General features: G+C 36.6%; 1 protein-coding gene across 2 annotated transcripts in view; it reads right to left on the bottom strand.

Annotated features, from left to right (window-relative positions):
* Nucleotides 1-9,763: 9,763 nt before the first annotated feature.
* Polr3E (RNA polymerase III subunit E) overlaps nt 9,764-17,529 on the bottom strand; it is a 30,971-nt gene continuing 23,205 nt past the window's right edge. For both annotated transcript variants that reach the window (XM_089231450.1, XM_089231451.1), the window contains exons 13-17: nt 16,835-16,929; nt 15,933-16,399; nt 11,413-11,478; nt 10,353-10,478; nt 9,764-9,943 (exon numbers count right to left, since the gene is read on the bottom strand). In XM_089231450.1, the coding sequence (XP_089087576.1) occupies nt 9,881-9,943; nt 10,353-10,478; nt 11,413-11,478; nt 15,933-16,399; nt 16,835-16,929 (817 nt within the window). In that variant the 3' untranslated portion in view covers nt 9,764-9,880. The remainder of the gene's footprint in view (nt 9,944-10,352; nt 10,479-11,412; nt 11,479-15,932; nt 16,400-16,834; nt 16,930-17,529) is intronic.

Below are 17,529 nucleotides of genomic sequence, written 5' to 3'. Positions count from 1 at the left end.
CGCGGATCACCGAAATGATCCGTGAATGTGCCGTGAATCACTTAGATAATTAGTAAATGTGTCGCGGATCGCTTTAGTGATCTGTAAATGTGCCATTCAAGTGATGTGGAACTGTACCGCGGGCCACTTAATTTCTCTGACACCGTGCCGCATCACTTAAGTGATCTGTAAATATGTCGCTGCTCACTGAAGTGATCTGGGAATGAATAAGGAATGATGAATAATGAAAGCACACAAATGAGTAACTGCAGTATCACCACGACGCCTCTGACTATGGCTGGCGATGACTCTAGGTGCCGCGACGCACAGTTTGAGAAATATTGGCATAAGCTAACGGAAACGCATTTATGCTGTTTTTTCGCAACTTTTCTGGAAGCCCATTTAATTCATTAGTTGTGAGTAACAGCTAATGAGTTGCGTCACTTAAACTCAAAAATCATAGCACTAGATGCCATTATGTAGCTCCTCTATGGCCAGGAGGACCGTATCCGAAAAATTCACCGACAAAAGTTCGGCATGAGTGAATGATCGAGCGAGAAGGTCAGCGAGTGAGGGAATGAATAATCGACTGAATGTAGGATTGAGTGAGTGAATAAATGATAGAGCAAGCGAGCGAACGCGTGAGTGAATGAATGAGATCACACTCACCAGATATTACTAGGTGAGCCATCCACTATGCCACTCACTCAAAATGTTGCTCACTATGTCACTCGCGCACTCAGTCTATCACTGGACTGTTCACTATGACACTCACTCACTAGGTCACTTACTCTGTCACGCACTCACTCATTTGGTCATTTACTCTGTCACGCACTCATTCATTTGGTCACTTACTCTGTCTCTTAAAACGGACTTGCTAAGAACCCAGAAGAGTTCTTAATTTTTTTTGTTTACTCTATATATATATATATATATATATATATAGACCGTGAAAAATCTGGTCTGGGACGTATACCCAATTTTTAAAATCATTGTGCCAAATTTCGTAGGCACCTATGCACTTGAGGCACTGCCGTCTTGACGCATGGGCCAACCCGGGCGCGTCATACATGGAGGCCTTGAATGAAGAGCGGGAGGGGGAGGGGGGGAAAGGGATAATGAGACATGGTTAAAATTTGCGAGATTAAGCATGTGAATTGGTAAATAGGCATTTGCAGTCTGGATAGAGGGCTGAGCAAAATCAATTTGCCCGGGAGCCCATTATGCTTTTAAGGCTATTTTTTATTTAATTATGTTTTTTTTTTGTTTTTTTTCAAACCGAGCACAACTCAGGTCTATTGCCATAGGCAATTTAATACCTAGTGAACTGTGCCGGAATTGTAAGTGTGTGTACCTAACAGTCTGAGTGCGTATCTAGTGTTGTGTATGATTTTTCAGTGCTGCCATCTATATCAGAATTGAAGTGAGTGATGTGTAGTAACTGAATATTTGTACTGTTTGTAGGCCTGTTGCTCTCTGTGGCGAGACTTTTTAACGGGGAGATCGGCTCGCATTTGCTCGAAGTTGGGAATCACTGAAAACCAACTTCAGCCGACCACCACTGTGGGGCTCGAACCCGGGTCCCCGCTATGCGAGTCCGTCACTATGGCCACTCGACCACCACAGCGGCCACAAGAAAAGCTATAAGCCACAACTTTGTAGGCTAGAATCACTGAGCTATAAGTAAAGTTTACTTATAGAATATGGTCAAACTGTAGCTCGCTTGTAGCTTCATAGATAGCAGCACGTATTCAAATAATTTGGAATTTTTTTTGTCTACTTTTGAAGAGGATTTTGGCTGGAAATTTTTTTTAAGGACCTGGCAACTTTGACTTCGATTAAAATATCATATAACCGATATTTACATCTTAGAGGAGAAATAGAGAAATCTTATATTTCTTCTCGATAATTTATATATAAGTTCATAATATGTTGCGTATTTCCCCCCCCCCCTTATGAAAGTGAATAAATTTATATTCTTTAAAAAAAATATCGTATAATGTGGCTGTGATCACAGTATTCGTAAGTTCTACCGGATCATCTTCATCCATTGTTATGAACGTTCAACAGAATGATGAGATCGCGCGAGATCTAGAATCTTCTAAAGAAAATCTATCTACTTCTTTTTTCGTTCGTGAGTCAACTACAGGACGTTCCATTTTTCACCGTCAAAATTGAAGCAAAATTCCATAAATTCGAAACACCGCTGTCACAAGGTCAACTTCGGCCATGACTGAAGTAAATTTTTCCAGCTCTCTCAAAGACATCGCTGTCACCATCCTCCGAGCAAAGCGACTTAAGATTAATCTTTAATACAGCTTTGCCTCCGAGGGTCTCCAAAGCTCTCATCCGATACTGTCGACCTTCTGAACGATGTCTGCCGGCACCTGTGCCAGGAGTTTGTAGAATCAACCAGGACTGAAAGCTGACGGTCAAGAGTTCCGCAACTTGAGACTGGCCTCACATGGTAAGTCCTTTTTTTTTTAAATTCCTTTTGCAGTGTCGATTATGTGTTATAGTGGTCGATTGTTATCACGTCTTGTGACTTTCTAGACGCCGTGGGCCCAAGGGTGCTCAAGCTTTAGGAGAGTGCGGCCACTTCATTGGTTTGAAAACGTGTCGCGAGACATGTAAGTAATCTGTAAATGGTAGGGGGATCACTTAGGTGCAGGTCACTTAAGTGATACGTAAATGCACTGCGCGGAATGCTTGAGTGATCTTAAACTTGCCGCGGGTAACTTGAATGAGGTTGACCAGCACCGCTTATTGTAAATGAGCTGTGGTGCGGTTGAGTCATCTGGAACTGTATTGTGGATTACTCTAGTGATTTGTAAGTAATGATTCCTCTGCCATCTTTATCATTTTATGCAGGCATGTTATTGCTGAGTAGTATCTGTATTGATGTCATATCTTACGTTTTGCTTCGTATCATTGACGAACATTAATGTTCATAGTGTTTTCCGCTGCTGTAATTTTCAGATTTTTGTAGCACATATGTGTATTGCCCCCTTTCTCCGGGGCGAAAGCTAACAAACTGTGTGCTGGCTTTTCTGATTTCTCTGAGGGTTGGTAACTGCTGTTGCGATCTCTGCGTGGTGGCTCTCCCGGCCTGGATGCTGAAAGGCTTTTCCAGCATGACTTCTTAACCGCTTATATCCCCTTTGGGGACAGAGTGGGAGTCATGTTCTGGTTTGGTGATGGTGTGTAACTTAAGTTATGTGGACGTACACCGCGGGCTACTTAAGTGCTGTGGAACTATACCGTGGGCCGTTTAAGTGATCTGGATCTGCGTTACTGATTACTCAAGTGATTTTCAACTACACTGCACAGGTCACATAAGTGATCTGGAACAGTGTCGCGGTTTGAGGTTGCAGACCACATCAGCAGACACCGAGCACCACATTTAGCAAGAATTTAGCCAAGGATTAACTTTGTTCTTGTTGTTTTGGTTAACTCGCTTTGACTGGTTGTATGTATTTTAAAAAAATATTTATGAAATAAAAACTACATATAAAGGTTATTATGAAACCATTCGTGGCCTCCTGCCTAGCTCCCCCGCTAGAAGAGCTAAATGGAGGACACTTGTGGTTATATTTACAGTCAGCCCTCCCCCCCCCCCCCGTATTCGCGGGGGTTACGTTCCGGGAGTGACCGCGAATACGGAAATCCGCGAATAACAGAAACCATAGGTTTTCTTATTGTGTATAACGTTTATTGAACATCATGAGAAAGAGCAGGGTGACGCAGAGGTAGAAGGGAAAGTAAAATAGGGTACAGCGATTGTTGGCGATGTTTTCTGAAAGAATGTTGTGATTTTTATGTTTGCCGTGTCTTCTTCATATCATCAAGTATGTTGGAGTATGTTGACAAGGCTTCCTCTACTAATTTTTCTACATGTGAAGAACGTAAAATAGAGGGATCTATGTTATGAAAATAGTCTATTGCTGATTTGAGCTTGTGATTCAATTCCGCTATGTTACTTGTGATGAACTTCTACTTCTTTATGTCGATCTTCTTCATCTGGTGCTGCTTCAGTTTCAGGACCAGTCAACTGCATTAACTCCTCCTCGGTCAACCCAATATCAAAGGAACTTTGAGAATAGCATGTATTCACTCTCAAGGTACCTCCTGACTTCCGAAACGAAAAACCGTTTAAACCAATCCAGGAAAAATGTTTTCATAGTCCAAGCCTTTTTATTGTTCGTCCAAAATACTGGGAGCTTTGGCTTATCCTTCCCCTCAATGCTCACGGATTCGAAGATTTGAAAATGATGGTGGGCTTTATCATGTACCCATTCGCATTTGTGCAAAAAAACATAGCAAATCTATCTTTACTTGAATTAAAACCAGGAGCTCGCATTTTTTTCTCTTGCTTAACTTCTTTGCGGCATTTTCTTCCAAAATAGCGTAGTTTCGCCAGCGTTAAACACCTGCTGATGTGCATAACTCTTTCTCTTCGATAATTTTCTATAAAGTCTTTGGAAATTTTCTAGCTGCCTCCTGATCGGCAGAGGCTTGATCGCCAGCGCTTTTTACATTGCGCAATCCTAATCGTTTCTTAAACCTATGAAACAACCTTCACTTGCATAAAATTCTGAAATAGACGTTTAACCAGCACTTTCCTTATGGAAGAATAAAATTTTTCCCCTTTTCTGTTATTATATTACAATCAATTGGAATACATTTTTGTGTCAGTCTTGTACCCAAAAAAAAAAAAAACAAACATTTCCTGTACGTGAAACACATGGATCCCATAGGCGCTGAAAAGTTTTGACTGCAACGGGTGCAGCTGAACGAATTTCAGATTCCTTTTTCCTGATATATCTCACTGTAGATTCGTTTATTCCGTAATGGCGGACCACAGCAGGTATTGACTTCGCCAAGCATAGTCAATATATCCAATTTTTCTTGTCAAGTTTTCACTTTTATTTACCTTTTCAAACCATTATCAGTAGCATTTAGAAGAATGAGCCATCCTAAACAAGCACAACTCAAATTTTGTAAACAAAACACGTGAACAACGATTGCTGAGTGCTGTCAAAAAAATTTTCCAATAAAGAAAAAAACCGCGAATACGGGGGGGCCGACTGTACATCGTTGTTACGGAAATATTATAAAACATACAAATACCCTGCAAGCTACTTAAATGAGCTGGGAATTTGTTATAGGACACTTGAATGATCCTCCAGCGTGCCGTGGGCTCACTAAAGTGAGCTGGAAATGTTCCGTAGCCCACCTATAATTCTAGTTTATTTGTTGTATCATTTTTAATAATTATTATCATTTATATAGTTGAAACATTGCTATCTTGTTCTATTTTTGTAAAAAGAAAAAAAAAAATTTATATTACCACGTATACGGGACTCCAAGCGTGGGGCCCTGCATGACCGCATCTGTCATGCCCCTGAGGGGGAACTCTTGTCAATTTAATAATATCAATATTTGTTTAATAAATAGCCATGGTTGTTTTCAGTGCATTATGGTGCAAAAAATAAAGCCAAACATGGGCCCTCAGAGCCCTGTCTGCTCCCATTCTGCCTTCCATGAGCCCTGATAAGACCTTTTCGGACAATCAACTGTCTGCTATACACATACAATGCAGTCCAATGCCTGAGATCCTTCTATACCTAAGATTATAAATTAAGTCGGGATGAGGATAAAGACAATTTCTTGACTTGTCTGTACGGTGGCAAAATCATCCATGTCCAATTTTTCATTTATAAACTAATGTTTAAATTTTAGGTACAGTTTTGATATTTTTCATGTTTTTCACTCTTTCCCTTTTTTTCTGTTTAACCGCAGATATAGTGGAGCAGGCTTCAATCCAAGTGTGATCGGCATCCCCGGCGAGAACACGGTCATCAACCAAGACACAGTGCCAAAAAAAAAAAGCCATCAAGAGGAAGTTCCAAACTTCAGAATGTGCCCTAAAGAAACGCAAGAAGCTGGTGCCTCTGCCCGTCGTATTGAAAACACAGTCAACCAGCCAGGAGCGTTCAATTGTTGCAGGCAACATTGAAAGTGGTGAAACCAAAGAAAGACAAGAAAGTCCCCCTTGCTTTACAAAGTCCACTTGGTCTAAAACGTGAACCTGCCCAAAAGACATTAATTTCCACGAAGAAAGATGGCGTGAAGGGAAAGGCACCTCCTGAAACTCCTGAGAAGTCAAAGAGAATGAGACTTTCTCTAAAGACGACTGGTATTACAAGGAAGATATCTGGGGCTAATGCTTCCTCGAAGAAAGCCAAGACAATGCCAAAAAAGGCAAAGAAGCCCGCAATATTGCCAAAAAAGGCAAGGAAACCCGCAAAGGTCAGTAACACTGTTCCAAAGACATCGAAAAGCGTGTCAATGTCCATGAAGAAAAAAAACCCTGCAAATCTCTGGTCAAACTAAATGCACCTTCATTCAAAGTAAGGCCAAAAAACCTCGTCTTCAACGATCGTCTAAGTCTACCGGGGAATCGAAGAAGACACTGTCGAGCCCTTTGACCAATCTTGCGCCAGCAATTGACAGCTTCTTGACCGTGATGCACCTTGGTTTTGAACTTCAGCCGAATGCAAGGCAGTCCGTGGAGTATTTCCTCAATACAATTCTACAAGCACTCGTCGTCGAATCACAGGCGGAAGCCAAGAAATCTCACGAATTTACTTCAGTAGAAGTTCATCAAGCGGCTGTTAAGATTCTTCCCGCCCCACTTGCTGACCTGGCGACATCTGAAGCAGACAAAGCTGTTTTTTATAATGCAGCTGTCAGTTAACTGACGAACGATGGCAGTGTGCAGGAGCAACAGCTCCCCCCCCCCCCCACCAAAAAAAAAAAAAAAAATAGAAAAACGTAAGTTTATAAAGTTGAGTATGTATTTCACATAAATAAATTCTTTAAAATAGGAATTTTAACTGTGTGTGAAATTTTCAGCATTTTTTAAAAATGTAATATTTCTCTTCGTCTTTTGGGTGCTTCTGCAAGCATGGTTGTCACTGTTTTGGAACGGCGGTGGTCCCCTGCGGATTGGACTCGGCGACCCTTGAATTGAAATGCCTGCTGGGCCTGGATACCGAGAGTGTTATTTCAGCATTGCCCAGCCGCAAATTAATCTTCCACAAGGGACAGAGCAACGCCATGTTTGGTTTGGTGCATTAGTCGTGTATTTGACCAGTCTATTTATAAAAATAAGAGAAACCGGGCAACGAGCTACCAAAGGTTGAGAACCACTGCTCTAGAGGCTGTTTCATATCTTTCATCAATACTCTTCATTTTGTTACTTCCCTATGGAAAGTAACAAAAGTCTCTTGAAATTTCACTCGGTGACCTGCAGGTTATAGGTTGCAGAGGTTTGCCCTAGGCTATTATCGATCGGTAATAAGAGAAGTTATTTGTTAGTCTATATATGTTTCAAGTGTTTTGAATAAGCCATATGAATGAAGAGATTAGCACTAATCAATAATGGATGATTATGGTTTATATATCTCAGCAATGCTAATATATACATCTGTTGAGTTTAACCCAGTGTTTCTCAAAGTGTGTAACACCAACCTTTGCCGGCATCCTCCCTCCAACATTAAAGATATGTGCAGGTAATCTAATAGATGTGTGTGTATATATATGTACAGGGCTGCAACTAAAGGAGGGTAGGGTCTGAGCGTTGGATCAGGAAAAGAAGGGAGTTTACTGATGTTTTGCTCAAAACTAATAGGGGGAAATGGACACTGGGTGACAGAGTAAATTTTCCTTTCTAGTTGTGGCCCTGTACATGTATTTACGCAATCATCATGCCCCCACCTTTAGACCATGTCTATTTCTATCTTATGGTTATAAACAAAAAAATTATTCTGTTTCAAAGCTTTTTTTTAACTTTCTCCCGGATAAGTTAATTAGAAAACACACTTTCTGCCATGTTTATTTAGTTTTCAAGGAGCATTCCAGCAGAGGTGTAGCCAGAGATTTTTTTCGGGGGGAATGGGTTCTGGTATTGGGAGAGGACCAGACCCCTCTCGCCACACTTTTGGATTCCGGTCCCAACAGAAAAAAAACTCAACACATAAACCAATCAATAAAATCATGCATGCTCCAAAAAATTTAAAGGTGGAGCTGAAATGCACCAAACCAGAAATCTGTGTTTAAAAAATAGAGATTGTTCTTTAAAGAAAATCTTATTTTTAAAAACATAACCTTATAAAGCACATTTGCCTGGTTTGTAAGAAAACCTAGGTTCAGTTCCCGGCGGAGACCAGATGACTTCTCTTTCAAAGTTCACCTCTGTATGATATCCAGAAAACGTCTACTTCCTTGATAATGTTATATTTTATTTTTTTTGATTCAGAGGGTGAGAATCTTAGCATACACTACTCCCATCTTCATGAGTTGTGATGTATAAACCCCCTAAATTATTTATTTCACAAATGCCATGGTGATATATTTTCCCTTCGCATCAAGGTTATTTTATATAATATAGTGATACAATAATGCTCTGGGGACCAAGAAAAAATATTGCTGTCGAGGAATTATCATTATATTGATAGTCAGTAGTTAAACATTAGGCTACAGACGTTTTCAAAACAAGCTTAGAAAAATATCGTTGCAGAGGGATTTACCATTATATCTAGTATCGTCGTAGTGAGGTTTCAGTATATACAGTACACAGTGGATCCAGCATATAACATTTCTCAAAAAACTGTCATGAAAAAAAATTGTGAGTGGGAAAGCACTTCCAACAGGAAATCTTAATAAGAATTAGAGCTGAGAACCCAGAAATAGGTCATACTTAAACGGGAACATTACAAGAGGGATTAACTATATATTCACATAAAAACCTCATTCTGAAACAAATTTTGAAATTGTCTTGTAATAACAATAATGTCTAAGATTTTTTTTCTATTTGCTATAGAAAATTTTCATCTTGGGAAACTTGTATTATTTGAATATACATATAAATGTGAGATAATGCAAAGTATTACACTGATCAATGGAAAATTATATCACGCTAAAATGGATGATCAGTAGAGCCCAGAAGTTCAAGCAAAAAGCCATAAATGCTCTTTTGCCTATTTTCAAAGTTTTTTGTAAAAATGTCTTTGAATTTTTCCTGTCATAAATGCTTATTTTAATATGGTTTTATGTTTGTCCTTGAATCTTGGAGGCCATATTCTGTAAAACTCAGATATTTTAGGTTTTGAGAACCTCAAAGGAATTTCTGTTAAAAAAATTTAAATTCTCAGTACCAATTTCTTATCAGAAAGCTTCCGCCCCCTTCCTTGACAAAAGTCAGGGATAAAAGAGACATTTTCATTTTTGCTATACATAGTTTTCAAATAGAAATCAACATACCATCAAATTCACATCAAGATTGGAAGAAACAGATTTCAATTAAAATGTATTTATAATTATTGACTAATTATTATTCTGTAATTTCAGCTAATATTGTTTTGCATGTAAGCTAATTAGTATCTGGATGAATAAAATCGGCTCCGACGTAAGCTTACATTAAGGATGACAATAACTTCTTTTTGGCATGGTAGTATCAACTTGGCAAGGCTAACAATGAATTATTATCAACTAATATGGAAACTATAATATGGGCGGAGTAAATTTTTTAGCCATTTCATTCATTTTATAGACCCTTAACATATATATATCTCACAATTTCCTCGTATTTTTCCCTTTCTTTACATAAATTTTAAATTTCTTTTTTTAGTGCCTATTTTAAGCATTTTTAGTGCTTTTTTTACAATTTTTAGTGCCTAAGCTTCTGGTCTCTAATGAGCATTAAACACACACATACATTCGATTATGTAAAATATAATTTAATAGCGTTTTTCCAACAGATATAGCTACAAATAGTCTATTTAAATTATGGGCTTCATCATATTTATTGAGTTCATAATTTATAATTCTTTCTCTGCTAGGAATCAGGAGAAATTGTCCCTTTCAGATAATAATATCCAGATTTATAGATGCAGTATTCCTGGAAAAAAAAAAGATTTGTGAAAATGATGTAAGAAGAACGTATTATAAAATATGCATTTGAATTAGATGCTAGATTAGAGCTAAAAATTAAATTTTAAAGCTGTATAAGCTGCTGCTTTGTTACAGGAAATTATGGCCCTGAGAGTGTGCCTTAAATATTACTTATTTTTAAGGTTATCACACTTTTAAAGCCAATTTCATACAGATTCTTTGAAAAATGTTTTAATAGGGTTTCCGGGTACACATGAAGTTTTGAAAATCGTTCATTTATATGAAAAAATTTACAAGTATTTTACAAAAACTGTGAATGATGCAGAAAATGATTGTCTCTCAACAACATGCTTCGTAAAAAGATAAATGAATGTGTAATCATGCTCACTAAAGAAATGTACATTACTCAGTCTTACCTCAAATATTTGTTTGCAAACATTTTCAGATACTATCTCCCCATTTTCATCCTCTATTTTTTTCACCAGAAAGTTTGGACGAGACCTGGCTGTATTAGTGAACAGATCCAACAAGGCATTTCGATACTGCAAAAAAATGAGAAAAAAAATTTATCATGTCATCACGTAAAAAATGTTATGGATTTAAAAAAGGTTTGAGGCGATAGCTTTGAATTCCCCTTCCAAAAAAAATTGGAAAAATTTCTATTCAGAGGAAACTATTTTTATATAATAACTTCTATGATGAGTTCTATGTTGAAACAGTAGTACATGTGTGCGTGTAAAAATTTGAAAAAGATTTATGATAAAAAATTACATCCTACAGTTGAGCCTACTTAAACATGGACGGGTCTTAGGTTGTATGACCTGTGTAGCTGCACCAGGGTACTACTCTAGGAGAGGGTGCCAAATGGGAGTTGAAAGGGCAGAAAAAAAGCTTTGTTGACCAAAAAAAAAACATGATGTGAGGGTGCCAAAAATTGGTCTCACATACAGGTAGATTTTTTCTAGAGCTGTCCGGTAATTAAAACTAAATTTAATTTAGCAAAATATCTGTGTGTCATGAACTTCCATCTATTTTGAGAAACTCAGAATATCAAAAGAATGTCAAATGGATTGCCTCAAAGATATTGTGTTAAACATTTGAATATAGAGATATAAATATAAAGTTTGGGTGAGAAGTGACAGTGAAAACCTGTATGAAATGAAACATCAAAAGGCTGAAATAATATTCCATTTTAGACAGGTTTCCTTTTTATAAAACTGCACATTAAAGCACTAATCATCAAACACACATTTTTTTTTTCAGTTTTTACAATCACAGATAAAATTCGGGAGATGGAGCAGAAATTCTGGAACCTCCCCGAAAATTTGGCAGACTTGGCAATCGTGTGATACTTGCAGTTATACTTTGAAGTTTAATAATGAAACAAATAATTCTACTTGTCAACTTAAAATTGAAGCAAACATGCAATTCAGTATTTGAGAACAACAAAAATAGAAAGGTAATATTTTTTCTCACCCTGTCCAATGGTGTACCAAGTTTTGTGAATGCATATAATGCAACTGGTTGAGTATTTTGAGGCCACTATGAGGAAACAAAGCAAAATGCATAAAAAAATCATATGATAAAACTGTGTAATTCACAAAATTTAACCTACTACTCGGTATCGATTAAATTTTCACTTGTATATACAAAGACGAAGAATTCTCATAAGAAAAATATTTTTTCAAAAATAGTGGAACGCTCTTTATATATATAACACATATATTTGATATTATAAAATAAGAAAATGAATCTTTTCATCACATGTCAGGGAAGTGGTATCCCTCATCATAACGCAATATCACTTTATGAAATTTTGCTACAAAATATAATTCTTGGGCTGGATATAAAGAACTTTATAGAGGGAGGAAAAATCTTGCCCACCAACTGAGTCTCGATCATTAAACAATATTGAAACATTTTAAAACATTATTAGCCAGTCATCCGAAAACAACAATGATCTTCATCAACCACACACAACTAGTCCATTATCCAATTTAATAGTGTCAAGAGTATTGTATAATATTTACGTGATTCATCGAAAGACTGGTCATTTATGGAGATGATTTACAAGGAAGAAAATTCATCTCTGCCTCCCACAGAGAATTTTTCTTCCTTGTAATCATCACATCTTCGCAAATAACCAGTCTTTCGATGAATCTTGTATTAACAAGTGGAGAGGACATTTCTATATAATATTTATGTGTTCATATAAGGGATCGTTCAAGTATTATGTAAGCAAATTTTTAGACCTTTTTAACCCCCCCCCCCCTTGTCAGCAAAATTTCGTCATCAGCTCTGCCCCTCTGAATCCAAACTCATATTTTCATAAAGGGTGGTTGATGACATAAGCATTATCCAAACCCTTCTCCCCGCCTTGTCATCAAAACTCAGCAAATCGGAAACCCCCCATCGATGATGATGTAACGCTTGAACGGCCCCTTAAGACTGTATTAACTGAATTTAATTTGATATTTCATATTTGTGCACTTTGCATTAAATTTATCATTCATTTATTAATATGTCTCTGTGCCATTTGATCATTTTTGTCGCACCACGGTCATTTTCTGCACACGAGGGCTAATTAGACCGGGACCTACAATTTATTGCCGATTCCGAACGGCAAGCTTGTTTTTCATACTCATCGAGAGGTTGGTGCGCTAACCCCTCGATGGGGGACTCCCTGCGGTAGCAATTTTTGCTGCGGTCAAATCACCGTTTTTTGTTGCACCCCTGTGTCAGGAAAGTTTTCTGACAAGGACGAACTGGGTATCGAACTCGTGACACCTCTAAACATCCTTTGGTACTTTAGGCGAGCATCTTATCGACCGGGCTATCGCGCCCCTCTGTGCCATTGATTTATAGATTAATTTTAATAATCCATTCAACAAAATTTCTTTTACTCCTGGTTGTGAAGACTAATTTCATTTTTCTAAAGAACCCCCCCCCCCTCCTCCCATTACTATTTTATTCATGTTGAATTTAAGTTTGTATTACATACATCATATTCCTATTACACAAATTCAAAAAACAATCTACTTATCACTCCATATCAAAGCATACTGTCTCATGAAACATGTCATTCACTGGGCAAAAATTATTGATAAACACTTTTAATTTTTTGCAATGTGTACTCTAATGGTTCGGTATTAAATGTTCAAGTTTCTCACAATAAAAACTGTACTAGAAATAGCATGGAAGAATACAAAACAATTGATTAGTTAAACTAAGGCAACTGAAATAGCTTTCAAAGAAATAAGAAAATTAATGCAAATTATTTCAAACTGAAGGAAATATAAGATGAAGAAAAACTTAAAAAAACATATTACAGTTATACCTCATGTAACAAATATGATTTGTGAATAAGGAAGATGAAAAACTGATTATCTTTTTATCTTACCCCATGAAGTCAGGTTCATGGGTCACAGTGGGGAAAATATGTGAGGTGCTGTGTGATATACTCAGCTCATTTTTGTCTAACACATATATGAATAGAAAAAATAAATTTATAGAATTTTCAGACACTTCAGTTTGGTATTAAGTGTCTTACCGTATGCACTGAAACCATTCGAGTGTAAGGCATTTTCACTTAGCTTAACTCATTTGTACCCACTGTACCCATTTTAGTACAGCTTAGCAAAAAAACGTGTTATAAATTTTTTCAGAAAAAAAAAGACACGGTAACTAATGGAAGCCTCTGCTCATGAATTTTTGAGCTAAAGATTTTTTTCATGATTTTTCTGCCTTGGCTAATGAACATTTTCATCAATATGATTTCATGCGACAACATAAAACAATCGCATCGTGAGCTGAATTTTATCGCCAATCATCAGAATATTTTTCCAGATGTACCTGCACTTCTCTTTCTGAATGTTTTTGAATCCGTTCATGTAAATTAAAAGATTCAGCCAATAGAAAATTCATCGGAGAAAAAAAAACTATTATCAGAGAGCATGTGTTCTTTCAGTACAAGACTCTTAAGACAGGTTTTCCTAGGAGTAAAACTTTTGCGCTGTGTGCAGCGTGAAAACACTGAGTGGTTAAAAACCTGAAATTCAGGTTTTTTTGATCAATCAGCATTTTTACGCTGCGTGCACTGAAGAAACCTGCTCCTAAGAAAACCCGGCTTTAGCATCAAACTGAACAGTCTGGACATTGTAGGAGCTTATCTTTTCCATCTGCATGTATCAGACACAGAAATGAGTTGACCAGATCCCAAATGGATGGGGGACACAAGTGAAACCTATGAATTTGACTGTTTCATCACCAGCTTCAGTAGACCAAAGCTATGTGGTATTAGTAGACTAAAAATGGTATTAGTTGTGTACATAAGGTAAAATAAAACAATCTTCCATTTTTAATCTTGCTTTAAATTCTCCTTCATTCAATTGTGAAGTTGTTTATCTCAGACTCCTATCAGTACGTCTATGTCTTTTTTATAGCGTTCTTTGGTGCTTTAAAATATTTATCTTGAAATTATGGGCAGTGCCTGAAACAAATTAAATGATTTTCCATAGAAACCTGTGAGAAATTGTATTTCAGCTAACGAAAATGATTATGAAAAGAGAGAGAGAGAATCATCTTCATTAGTCGAGGTATCACAGTACTCATGAGCACAAATGGGTTAATCATTCATTTTACATGAAATGGTTCAATTTCACTGAAAGATATTTTGAGGTGTATCTTTTTAATGATTCCAGGGTGGTTATAAATTAACCTTGCTCGAGTGTGACAGTTACTCATTTCATTGGCACAAAAATTTAGCTCATGACATGGCTGTATTATATGAGAGTGAATTCATGTCAAAAAATACCATTAGCTGAATTTGTATTTGTTTGCAGAGGCAGAAAATTTTTGAAAAATCTACATTAGCAAAAACATTCACAAGCTGAGGCATCAATGTAATTGAAATGCAGTGGAAAAAAAATTCTGAATTGAAATTTGTCATCAAAATAGATTCAATGTGTGTATATAGCTCCTGAAAATTGCTACAGTTTTGATTCAAGAGCGAGAAAATTTTAAGCGTATTTAATTTTCTTTTGTTTTGTAACACTAGCTGTTATCACTAGTTTGAATTTTATGTAATGTATTTTCATCATTTGCGATCGAGTACTGAAATTTGTATAGCTAAAGCATTAAGTACATTCTCATTGTTCAATAAAAAAACAAAAGCTACATATAAACACAGCAAAACCTGTCTAAGCTGGATACTTGCGGTATAATTATAATCTGTTCAAGTCTATTCACATGGAACAGTCACCACCTGTCTCCGCTCTATGGTGTCTATCTCATCTCAGTTCAAAAAATATTTTTCATCCTTCTACTAGCTAATTCTTTCGCCAGGCATAGTTCATAATCCAATTCTAATGCCTACTGCAATATATTTAAAGAAATGAGCAGTGACTATGTTGTGTAAATAGACCTTTAGAGAGGTGTCCAAGATATAGAGATACAGTATTATATACATGGTATGTCACAGGATTATGGCTGGTTCTATTCAAAACCGCCCAATGTAGGGAGGTATCTACGTTGAAAGACTTTACTGTACTATTACTACCTAACCATATAACCTACAATCATGCCCACCCACAAGTACCTCATACACATTCCTCTGCAGAATTTTGAATGAATCAGTACATACCAGAATGTGTGTTCTGATTTTTTGTATGCATGACCCCTAATGTATCTATGTCATTAGAGTTATGCTTGCTTTGTGTTATACTGCTGCTGTCATCTGTCTTTTATATTTTGAAAGGAAAATGACAAATGTATGAATTTTCATGTTATGTAAGTATAGCCTGCTCTCTAGAGAAAGACTTTTTCAAATGGGAGACCAGCTTGCATTCACACCTCAAAGTTTGAAACCTCAGAAAACCAACTTTAGCCTGGGTTCGAACCTAGATTCTCATAGTCTGGAATGGCCCACATGACTGCACAGCAGCGGTTTTACTGTACTGCACATACAATTTTTTTTCCCCAAATACAATAAAACTTACTTTATTCTTGAGTCTCTGAGCACCAAGTTCTGATAAGGTTTCTTCTAACAAAGAATCACAGTCGTCTCTTTCTTCAATAAAACCCAAAGAAGCATCTGAGAGCGTTTCTCTTAGTTCACACACTGTCAAGCACAATTTCTCATGCAACACTTCTTGAACATGATTGAGAATTTCTGATTTAACTTCAGTTGAATGCAAAGTAGGTAAAAATGTAGGTAAAACATCAACTGACTGGCGAAACTTCACAGGTTTTTTATTAGAACCACTATCTGATAAACGTTTAGCTCTGTTAGAAGTTGTTCTTTTTGGAAGTCTAGCTTTTTTCATATGTGGATGGTCCACATCCATTTTATCACCACTTTCGATGCCACTTTCTTCTGTGTCATCACTGAAGGAATCTCTGTATTTGAAATGTCTTCTTTCTTTAGGAGAAGGCGGAGGTGGGAAAGACTTTCTTGGAGACATGTCTATATCAATTTAAAAAATATACATTTCAGTGAAAATACTCATAAACCCAATCAAAACTAATTTTTCAGAAAATACATGCAAAAAACTAAAAAATCTCTTAAAAAAATTGATTGCTATAGCGATTTTTATTGTGCGTTCAAAATCTATATCTTACCCCTAGAGCTGCCAGAATTCACATTCATGCCCTATTAATATTAAATTAGTGCTCAAATAAGAGCATTTCACTAAGTATTGTTTACAATACAGAAATTCTTGCCCCTGCCTTACTTTGATGCCTAACCAAGGAAACATGCCTCATAGTTTGACAACTAATATTGTAATCCATTGCAATATCAAAATATTTGTGAGTTGCATGTTTGCAGTTGTTGCAAAGTAGTTGTGCTCATTTGCAGAGACATGTCAACCCATAGAAAAAGTTCAAGGACATAACTCACCTCCAGCTGTTATTTGACCTAAGCGTAAATCTCTTGACAGCTGTTTGTATCTCACATCCCATAGCATTTCTTGCCTTTGCACTACATTGGGATAGCTGCAAAATCGAATAAAAAATTTCATCAATAAAAGAGTTCAGCATTTAAGTAGAATTTGATAGCAATTTTTATTCTTATAATAATCAGATCAAGAGAGATCAGTATTTTCTGTAAAAAAAGCCAAATCTACTAAAGAGTTAAGGCTGGCATTACAGTATAAAAGTTTGATGAAAAATCTTTTAAAAAACTTTTAAAAAAATCAATAATCCTATTGGTTACATTCACTCAACCAATAAGCCTATTGGTTATATTCACTCAACCAATAAGTGTATTGGTTGCATTTTTGAAGTTTCATAAAAGAAAAAACTTTACAAAACTTTTATAGTGTAATCCCGGCCTAAAAGAAAAGAACCTACAGAACATATATTTGAATAAAGTTTTGAGGAAGTTTAAATTTTTTTCAATTTTTATAGGTTTTAGATGTACATAGTAGAATTCAAAAGTTTGAGCACTGCCACAACACAAGCATGCTATTAAAATTTTGATTTCAAATACATTCCAACAATTTTTTCTTTTTATCCGAAATGTTTTCACCTACAAAAATGTGATATAACTGGATGCCCAGATGTGTTGTGCTAAAGATGATATAGTCCTTGTTC

This window comes from Pholcus phalangioides, unplaced genomic scaffold (genome assembly GCF_987345545.1).
Source record: "Pholcus phalangioides strain wild (caught in Gottingen) unplaced genomic scaffold, Ppha-v1.0 ptg000004l_1, whole genome shotgun sequence".
NCBI classification, from domain to species: Eukaryota; Metazoa; Arthropoda; class Arachnida; order Araneae; family Pholcidae; genus Pholcus; species Pholcus phalangioides.
Note: the sequence above shows the minus strand (reverse complement) of the source record. Positions and strands in the feature narration are given on the sequence as shown.